The 10,931-nt window shown below is 40.1% G+C and overlaps 1 protein-coding gene across 1 annotated transcript in view; it reads right to left on the bottom strand.

The window, feature by feature from the left end:
• Nucleotides 1–216: 216 nt before the first annotated feature.
• Nucleotides 217–10,931, bottom strand: part of LOC144603703 (thyrotropin-releasing hormone-degrading ectoenzyme-like) — a 96,337-nt gene continuing 85,622 nt past the window's right edge. Inside the window, exons 15-20 of the mRNA XM_078417348.1 lie at nucleotides 8,785–8,882; nucleotides 7,291–7,398; nucleotides 6,379–6,546; nucleotides 5,846–5,986; nucleotides 5,634–5,715; nucleotides 217–1,576 (exon numbers count right to left, since the gene is read on the bottom strand). Coding sequence (XP_078273474.1) covers nucleotides 1,433–1,576; nucleotides 5,634–5,715; nucleotides 5,846–5,986; nucleotides 6,379–6,546; nucleotides 7,291–7,398; nucleotides 8,785–8,882 — 741 coding nt within the window. The 3' untranslated portion in view covers nucleotides 217–1,432. The remainder of the gene's footprint in view (nucleotides 1,577–5,633; nucleotides 5,716–5,845; nucleotides 5,987–6,378; nucleotides 6,547–7,290; nucleotides 7,399–8,784; nucleotides 8,883–10,931) is intronic.

Genomic DNA, 10,931 nt, shown 5'->3' with positions numbered 1-10,931 from the left:
TCCATGCTCCTTGACTCTATGACTGCCGAACGGCAGAAGAGTTATGTGAAGAAAGCAGCTCAAGTTGACTTTAGTCTGAGGTTCTTGGAATCTAATGAAAGCAGACATTTGCAGACGTATTGAACAGCATCTACAGAGTGAGAAACGTACAAGGAATTTTAAGTTTGTTTCTTTAATCTACAAATATTAGACATTTTCAGCTTATTTGCTTTTTATTTAAAATTTCCAGTATCTGCGCTTCTTTGAATTACAATAGTTAATTTATTTATTGTGTGCATCAATAAATGAAACACAGGAAAATACAGATTGTTCAGTATATTGAAAAATTGAAATATATTACTTCGGCTCAAGAATTACTTTAAGCAAAAAAGCAAACTAAACTAACATGCCTCCCACTCCATGCTAAATCATCGAGCAGATGTTTAATTATTTTATCTTCTCACATTCAAATCAGCGAGTGGAGCTGGAATAATGTAAATAGCTATAAATGAAATGCAGCTTATTATCTCCAGCTGCCAGAAGACACATGTAAGTAAACAATATTGGCATGGCTGCTAAGTATGCTAGCTAATTCAGTCAAAGTGCTTTAATGGTCCAATATTTATTCAGTGTGCTTTATAGACCTTTGTGGTATCCCACACAAGTAATTATGAACTTGGAGAAATTCTTAAGCTAGTCATGTAGTACATGGAAAACTAAAACATCATATTGAACTGTGGTTTAAAAAGATTCAGACGGCAATGAAAGGTAGATTACTGTACAAAATTTTATTAGAGTTAAAAGTCCATAGTTTTCTGTTTAAAATACATATACTATAGGTTTTCATTTAGAAAATCCTAAATATTAATAACATGAAATTAGCTAAATTAAAGTTTTATTTTTATTTTTGCCTGTATTCAATAAAATGCTTCTCAAATTCTACCACAGTCTGTGTTTAAAAACTGTGTTTGACTTGACTTCCAATTATAAGGGTGTTAAGTATTCCTATAGGGTGCATTAATTGATCACATCATCAAATTTCCCAAATGCTGATTGTCTTTAAAAGTAATTGTGCTTTAAAATATTTGCATAATGTCACTATGTTTCAGTACAAGAACATTGCAAGAACACAAAATGGAAAATGTTGAAACGTAGCATGCTGAATACAGAGGGGATAAAACAACCATGCAAGCATTACATCTCAATGCATAGATTTCTCTACTAACTGATAATAGCATGCACTAGCCATAAAAACATTCTCTGTCCCATGAAGCCGTGACTAATTTTTAATGCAACCTTGCTTAATCCTCTCTCACCATAAGGAAAGTCGTAATCCGCAGAAAAAATTAATCAGTGGAAAATCTGTAACAATCTTCTCACAAAAGTCGAGGAATCTTAGATAGTACAAATGCATCAAAGTACTTCATGCGAAAATATATAGACATGTTACAAATTAGCTGCTTAGCGAATTCCTGAGCCACTGGAACAGCTCGTCTTCTAACTGGTCATGCCATCGAACATTTGATTCCACTATTTCAATGGCTTGTGTGAAGGAGGCATCTTCTCCCTTTCTGATGTTCTTTACGAAGCTCTTCAGCTGAAAATTTGGAAGCAAGTTAATTGGAATAGGAAAAATCTTGCAATGCTAAACAAGCCCAGCTTGCAAACCTCTCCTCCCTTTTACAGCCTATAAACCAGATACAGTAAAGTATGTGCGTTCTGAAATTTAATTCCAGACACATCAGAAGCAAAGTTTGTTGTACATACATTACAATACAGGACAAATATTGACCTTCATGTCTTTCAACATATCAGATAAACAAGACCCCGTCAGTCTATCTTTCTTTTTGTTTTTATCATGTGGAGTGAGTTTGAACTGTACCCAGCTGTAATAAGATGCTCTATAAAGTATACAGGTGTGGAATGGGGTGGGTTGAGCACCGGGCAACTTGGCTGAAGTAACAAACTGTATACCTGATGCTTATGCAGGGATTTCAAAGTGGGTTCAGGTGACATTTGAATGTAGTGGTTCCAATTATAAGGGTGTTAAGTATTCCTATAGGGTGCATTAATTGATCACATCATCAAATTTCCCAAATGCTGATTGGCTTTAAAAGTAATTGTGCTTTAAAATATTTGTCTGAAATAGTCTGAAGAAGGGTCTCGACCCGAAACGTCACCCACGCAGGTCACGGGGAAAACGTACAAACTCCGTACAGTCGGCGCCCATAGTCAGGATCGAACCTGAGTCTCCGGCGCTGCATTCGCTGTAAGGCAGCAACTCTACCGCTGCACCACCGTGCCACCTGGGACAACCATTCTCCTGGAGGGTGGAATATAGTCTAACGATAGAGTACTGTATTTCTTGTAGAACCAAGAGGAGCACTAAATATATTTCCCAGGAACAGTTATTTTCTAATGACTGGTGAAAGGAGAGTGGTTAAACAGATGTGTTGGAAGGAACTGCAGATGCTGGTTTTAACTGAAGATAGACATAACATGCTGGAGTAACTCAGCGGGTCAGGCAGCATCTCTGGAGAAAAGGAATAGGTGACGTTTCGGGTCGAGACCCTTCTTCAGACTCAAGGGAAAGGGAAACAAAAGATATAGATGGTGATGTAGAGAGATATTGAACAAATGAATGAAAGATATACAAAAAAAGTAACAATGTTAAAGGAAACGGGCCATTGTTAACTGTTTGCTAGGTGGGAACGATGAAACTCAACAAGACAACTTTGAAACAGGTACATCTTGGGTGGGGGAGAGATGGAGAGAGAGGGAATGCATAGATTACTTGAAGTTAGAGAAATCAATATTTATTCAACAGGTCACCACCTGACACATGGTTGCATGTAGACCAGCCTTCTACTATTTGATACTGAAAACAACAAATGATATAAAAATAAAATTCTGCATTTACTGAAAGTCTGAAAGTAAAACAGAGAATCTGGAAACATTCAGCATGTCCGGTGGCATCCATAAAGAGGGAGCAAGAGTTTGTGTTGCAGTTCAATGGCCGTGAGTAATAAAAGGAAAGGACGAACAAAAAAGGAAGAATGCAGGAGGAAAGAAGGAAGATCTGGAGATGGCATAAGTGGGAAGTGCAAAATATTTATCTAAAGTTGCTGAATTCAATGTTGGTTCCAGGAGACTGTAATGTGTGTGTTCTAGAAATGAGGTGCCACCCCATTGCAACAACGTTGGAAGCCATAGACTGAGAGGTCAGAGTGGACGAGACTGGATAAGTAACGTGATGGATGACCAGAAGCACAGTGTTACATGTGCAGACTGTACACACGTGCAGACTGTACACACATGCTCTGTGTGTACACACGAATAGTTGACTGTACACACATGCTCTGCGAAGTAGTCACCCAATTTGTAATGGTCTCTCCTCTTGATGAGACCACATCACAAAACTGTGTAAATACAACCTGGAAGAGGTGTTTAAGTCTATAGATGGTTGACAGGGAGATGTAGAAAGAAGGAACTGCAGATGCTGATTTACAAACGAAGACAAAATGCTAGAGCAGCTCAGCAGATCAGGCAACATCTCAGGAAAGCATGGATCAGTGACATTTTGGGTGGGGATGGTCTGAAAAAGGGTCCCCACTCGAAATGTCGCTTATCCATGTTATCTTGAGATGCTGCCTGACCCACTGAGTTACTCCAGCACTTTGTGTCTTTGATGGTTGGCAGAGAATAGCCAATGGAATGTTGGCCTTCATAACAAGAGGAGTTGAGTATAGGGGCAAAGAGGTCCTTCTGCAGTTGTACAGGGCCCTAGTGAGACCGCACCTGGAGTACTGTGTGCAGTTTTGGTCTCCAAATTTGAGGAAGGATATTCTTGTTATTGAGGGCGTGCAGCGTAGGTTTACTAGGTTAATTCCCGGAATGGCGGGACTGTCATATGTTGAAAGACTGGAGCAACTAGGCTTGTATACACTGGAATTTAGAAGGATGAGAGGAGATCTTATCGAAACGTATAAGATTATTAAAGGGTTGGACACGTTAGAGGCAGGAAACATGTTCCCAATGTTGGGGGAGTCCAGAACAAGGGGCCACAGTTTAAGAATAAGGGGTAGGCCATTTAGAACTGAGATGAGGAAAAACTTTTTCAGTCAGAGTTGTGAATCTGTGGAATTCTCTGCCTCAGAAGGCAGTGGAGGCCATTTCTCTGAATGCATTCAAGAGAGAGCTAGATAGAGCTCTTAAGGATAGCGGAGTCAGTGGGTATGGGGAGAAGGTAGGAACGGGGTACTGATTGAGAATGATCAGCCATGATCACATTGAATGGTGGTGCTGGCTCGAAGGGCCGAATGACCTCCCCTATTGTCTATTGTCTATTGTCATAGAAGAAGAAAAAAACAAAAGGTCCTCCTGTGGTTACACAGAAAGTATTATGGAGAGGTAGAGTGAGATGGAGATCAAGGAATTAACCAGGGTGTTACAAAAGGATCTTTGAAATTTGTACAAGATGTAAGTGGGCTAATTGGTGACTTCATGCTTTTGATAATAGAAATGGAAGTGGCCAAACCCCTGAATACAGAGACTGTTGGGGTGAACGTAACCCAGGAGGAACCATGGCGATGGTCTGGGAGAGAAGACAGTGGAGGGTCTGAGCAAAACGTTAAGGAAAATGGGCAGAAGCGAATAGGGAAGATAATTCCCTTGCTCAGCTAAGGATCCCCCAGTGAGTGCAAAAGTTCTTAAAAAAATTCTAATACTGCTGTAGTGGACCAAAAACATTCTTCCATCTATGTCTTATCCCAATTCCAGCTCCCATTACTACTCCACGGCTTCCCTTGCTGAGATTTACATTCAGACCATTCCCAAAGACAGCAGCATCTTGATCTCTCACTGAGTTACATCAATATTTACTTTCATAATGTAAAGAATGATACACTGTACATTCTTTAAAAATTGCCAAAATGAATTTGAACCTCACACTCTTTGTTCAGAGATTTCTCCTCCAGCATTTTTTGTTGCATTAGTTACTCTAAGACACTCAGCATGCACTTAATTTATTACCAATAAATGAACTGACATGACTTAACCTGGTAAAAAATTATTAAACAATGTGCATGGAGATTAATTCTAAGATGGTGGAACCAAACGTGCTGCATAACAGTGGTGCAATTGTGCGCTGCTTCCAGCCAAGTGGAAGAAGCAAGAGTTTGATCTTGTGTACAAAATAATGAGAGGTATAGATCGGGCAGTTGCACAGAGCCTCTGGCCCCGAGTATGGGAATCGAGAACCAGAGGACATAGGATAAGGTGAAGGGCAAAAGATTTAATAGGGTAACTTTTTCACACAGAGGGTGGTGGGTGTGTAGAACAAGCTGCTGGAGGAGGTGGTTGAGGCAAGTACTATCGCAACATTGGGATGGGTACATGGATAGGACAGGTTTGGAAGGATATGGGCCAAACGCAGACAGGTGGGACTAGTGTAGATGGGATATGTTGGTACGTGTGGGCAAATTGGGCCGAATGACCTGTTTCCACACTGTGTGACTGTGACTCTGTGAGTAGATCATACAGCTGCAATTATTGTGGCACAGTTAGCATTCTCCGCTGGGAATCATTTTTTCTCAACAGTATTAGCTTAAAGCATATATAAAGGGAAAATCATAATGTGCGCTTGAAACATTTACCTCATTAAATTCAACTTCTGTACTCAGAAAATCTGTCACACCTTTGATGAGCCTGGAGATAATAAACAAAGCTTCTCCAAACCTGTGAAAATTATAAAATGTAATGCATAACATATTTTGTATCTAATTTTAATGTGGACGACATTTCAAAAACAAAATTATTTTATCTTATACTAATGAATGATTCCATTGAGTAGTTCCAAATTGTTTACCTTGAATTAAATATGGCCCATTTTTCCCGGAAAAATTTCCAGGCCAAATCTCGACCGTTTGGATACTTAGCCACGTGAATAATCACATCTATGACATTCTGATCAGGTACCAATTGGGAACTTAGTGATAAGTTGAGAAGCCTTGAAGAGAAAATATATATATTAGTCCACATATCCACCAAGATGGCGGCGCGCACGGACACAATGGCTCACAGCTCTCCCTTTCGGTGCGTTTTAGGTGTGTTATCTGTGTTATGTCTGTTAGTCAATTTTGGTCATGCAAACCAGGCAAATCAGGCAAATCCTACCTACAACCGACTTAATATAATTGTATTTATGTATTTATTTGTTTTTGCATTTATTGCATATATGTTTGTACGCACCGTCAGGATTGGCTATTTTTTAATTTCGTTGTACTCGTTGCAATGACAATAAATGAATATTATATTATTATTATTATTATATTAAATAATGTCATTTCGTGAACGAAATAAAGGACTTTTCACTATGATGAACTTTAATAACTAATTAACCTGCTCAACAAAAGGGGATTTTTGCTGCACGCCAAGGACTCCAGTAGGATTTTCCTCTCCAGAACAACAGTAGAAGATTGGTATTTGCTCCATATGAATTCCCACACATTGTCATCCATGAGTGAAATCCCAGTGCAGTAAACAATGTCTCGAACATTTGGTGGTATTCTGAAACATATCAATGTACAGTGTATCACAAAATGCTGGAGTAACTCAGCAGGTCAGTCAGCATCTCTGGAGAGAAGGAATGGGTGTACATAGATAACATTCACGTATGTAGCATACTTCAATTGCATGTTAGAATTTTTAGCCCTAGAGGTTATTTTTCTGATGAAGCTTACAAGAGAACATCTGTTGCCTCACATTCACTGAGCCACTACTTATAGTTTCCAGACATAACATATTGGACACCTGAGGAGTGAAAATCCTTCCTGCATAATTCTAATCTTATCTTTAAAACATACTAGACCAAGTGGACCTGTTGGGCCCAAACCTCTCCTGCATTGGTGCAGCACCCTCTCCTCCCCCCCCCCCCTCCCCTCTCCCCTCCCCCACCCCCTCCCCTCCCTCCCTCCTCCCCCTTCCTCCACCTTCCCCTCCCCCCTCTGCCGTCCTCCCCTCCTCCCCTCCTCCATCCCCCCTCCCCCTCCCCTCCCTCAACCCCCCTTATCCTCCCTCCTCCCCCCTCCCTCGCTCCACCCCTCCACCCCCTCCCTCCCTCCCTAGGAGATAGATTTAAATTTTAAAATGTGAATAACTTTAAAAATATAACACCGGTTTCAATGAAACTTCTTCCGTTAGCACCAAAGGGACAACGGTGAGTAAGGTGAGTCTATAATTGTCGCGCTATCGTGTACCGTTTTGGCTGTAGTTCAGGAACAAACAAACGAGAGTTTTAGTATATAGATATACCTGTTTTGACCAGTTTCCATCCATTTTGAAAGAAGTAGTGTAGCCTTCCTATGGCAGTGGACAATTCCAAATTTACAAGACAAGATAAGAACTTTTCGACGCATTTCCCTGTTTGAAAAGAAAACAGTGAGTGAAAATGATTTCTACCCGATGCAAAGCACTGATGCTTTGAAAGGTGATGCCAAATGACACCTGAATCTCACGTTACAAACAGATCTCGACGTTTCATATATGGGAGAACTGATTTTCCCATGGAGATGGCAACGTCTGCTGACAACCACATTCAAACAATGTTATTATTGCAAGTGCTGGCTGTCATCACCTTACCAAATCAGTAATCTGCTTAAAACTATATGATGGTATCATCCATCTTATTTACTCCCTTTCCACAAGTTGCACACTGATGCAGAAAGGCATATTTCCCATAATGAATCGCTTTATATTACACATTCAATGGTACAAGATGTGCAAAAGCAAAAACTAGTGCCACTTCTGCGGAATTGTTATTCCCCCACAGTGCAGAAGCTGCTGGAAGTTAATAAAGTAAGCTGTCCTCTGGTTTAATTCAATCAGGTAGCACATAAAGACTCCCAAATCTTCAGTGGTGGAAATTTGCCTTTGGTTAACAGTCCAAATCAGCATTTGGATATCAACTGCCCACTTTTGATATTCCATGAGGTGGGTGGAATTGTACAGTACATGTAGGGCGGCACGGTGGCGCAGCGGTAGAGTCACTGCCTTAGAGCGACAGGAACCCGGGTTTGATACTGACTACGGGTGCTGTCTGTATGGAGTTTATACGTTCCCCCTGTGACCTGCGTGAGTTTTCTCCGGCATCTCTGGTTTCCTCCCACACTCCGAAGACATACTGTGCTGTACTCACCCATGTTCTATGTTCTGTGATCAGTAACAAACATCCAACACATCAAATATAAATCATGTAATTTAACTTCACTTTTCCAACTCAACCACTAATAGTCCTCAGATGTTGAACAGTGATAATTCAACGGTGACTCTGATGAATAGTTTGCCATCAACAGCACTGAAGAATGATTGACCGCTGTATCAGTATTGAATTGACACCATAAGTTCACACCCATTGCAAAACTGTTAAAAAGCTAACGGGCTAGAAACTCATCATCTGTTAAATATATTTTTTATTGATGTTTTCAAGAGAGAGTTAGATTTAGTTCTTTGGGCTAAAGGATTCAAGGGATATGGTGAAAAAGCCGGAATGGGGTACTGATTTTAGATGATCAGCCATGATCATATTGAATGGTAGTGCTGGCTCAAAGGGCCGAATGGCCTACTCCTGCACCTGTTTTTCTATGTTTCTATACAACATGTGGTGACTTAAGCAACTTGATCTCCAGTTCAGAAATTCAGTTCCTTTCAATGGAATGTGACTAGTTTGTACAACAGAGGATGAATTTGTACCCATGCATCTATTTATAAACAGTTTCTAATGCGTGACAAAGGTAAATGATTTTTAACTCAGTCTGATATGATGCTTGAACAACAGAACTGTTTGCTGCATCTTCTGGCCATCCCAGGGTGAGGTACATTGATGCAACTTGCTGCACAACATATTGCTATAGGGAGAGAAAAAGGAAGAGAAGGTGGTAACTTTTATCAATCCAATTCCATAACATGGTGTTAGTAATGTATTAAGCTACGAATATGCTGTTGTTTCGTATTTATTTTATCACATTTGATAACTGCTATTCCTCAGACTACAAACCGACGAAGCTATCAATCTGGAATTCAATGGTGGCACAGCGGTAGAGCTGCTGCCTTAGAGTGCCAGAAACCCAGGTTCGATCCTGACTACAGGTGCTGTCTGTGACCATGGAGTCTGTGACTGCGTGGGTTTTCTCCGGGTGCTCTGGTTTCCTCCCACACTCCAAAAACGCCCAGGTTTGTAGGTTAATTGGTTTTGGTAAAAATTGTAAAATGTCCCTAGAGTGTAAGTTGGTGTTAATGGACGGGATAATCGCGGGTTGGCGCGGACTGAGTGGGCCGAAGGGCTGATATAGATACAGGCCGTGTCTAAAGTCTCTAAAGTCCAAAGAGTACCATTGGAAACTTTTCATAGTAGAACTGACTGCTCAAATCTAATTTCTCCCTAACATCTGACCTTTACTTAAGATTTTCTAGTTATATCATGATAAACAGCTTTAATTGCTAACTGTGGTTATGTTTTCCATATCGCAATAAAACCCGTATAAAAATTGTCATATGTATGGTTTCAAGTTAATTTTCATCCGTTAGTTAATTCATTGTGTAGTCCAAATTTTAATCAGCACATACCACTTTGTAGATCATATATTAGTACTTGCTAACGAGACTGTGAGAGGTAAAATTTCATCCCTGATCACTAAGGAAATGCTAGAAGACTGTTGGTCTATGGCAGTGCTTCTTAAACTGGTGAATGGTTCACCCAAGGGTGAATGAAATTATTTTGGGGGTGAATGAAATTATTTTGGGGGTGAATGAAACTAGAGGGGTGAATGAAACTAGAGGGGTGAATGAAGGGTGAATGACTTAATTTATTCAGATATTTATATATTTCTTTTCTATACTTAAAAAAGGCATTGCCATTAAAGTGGTTATCCAACTTTAGATAGTTCCTCTGTCCCTCTCTTCCCCTATCTCCCTCTATCTTCCTGTCTCCACCTATATCCTTCCTTTGTCCCGCCCCCCTGACATCAGTCTGAAGAAGGGTCTCGACCCGAAACATCACCCATTCCTTCTCTCCTGAGATGCTGCCTGACCTGCTGAGTTACTCCAGCATTTTGTGAATAAATACCTTCGATTTGTACCAGCATCTGCAGTTATTTTCTTATACAAAGTGGTTAGGAAGCTCTTATTGGTTTTAATAACAGTGGAGCTGGAAATTTGATATGTTTTTTCTCTCTACCTATGGTTTTCTAATTTCAAAGTAGCAAGATATTCCCGAAATTTACTGTAATATAACCTTTTAGGGAAGACCAGACGAACTAGTGGATCATAAATTTATAAATGGCAACACTGAAGGATCGCCGTAGGCAACTGTTGAACTGTAACTTTACTTCGTGTTGCCAATTTAGCTACTTTTCTGCTCGAACTAGAATTCTATATATATTTACTGTACTTCAATCTACCAGCACTTATTTGCATCAGGCAACATGGATTCTCGCCGTATCAAGGAGATTTGAACACCGTTTTTAGGCAATCTAAAGTTAGATTGTGCCATTTTCTTGTAGTGATATTTATTCTGCATTTTCTATTCTAGCGACTTCAGTATTTTGTGAGTTTGATTTGCAGATTAAGACACTATGTCTTTGTTGAGGTACATAAAGAAACCAGCTCTAGAGGAAGAGTGTGCAGGAGGAAGTAGTTCATTTCTGAAAGAAAGTGAAACGAACAGGACTCAAGAGGAGGTGTGTTCAGGAGACAAGCGTGACAACGAAACCGAGGATAACAAACTTAAAAATGCAGCTTCGTATGTTACAGATGATGACTCTGTTAATGATACGGGCAAGGAAAAACTTAATCTCAAGAGAAAATACCTGGCCAATGTCCCCTCTCCTCAAAGTAGAAAGAAGAATATATCAAGTATGGCTTTTCCCTTCCCCAAGGTGAACTAACAAGCCCTACTC

Source organism: Rhinoraja longicauda, chromosome 20 (assembly GCF_053455715.1).
Source record: "Rhinoraja longicauda isolate Sanriku21f chromosome 20, sRhiLon1.1, whole genome shotgun sequence".
NCBI lineage: Eukaryota > Metazoa > Chordata > Chondrichthyes > Rajiformes > Arhynchobatidae > Rhinoraja > Rhinoraja longicauda.
Note: the sequence above shows the minus strand (reverse complement) of the source record. Positions and strands in the feature narration are given on the sequence as shown.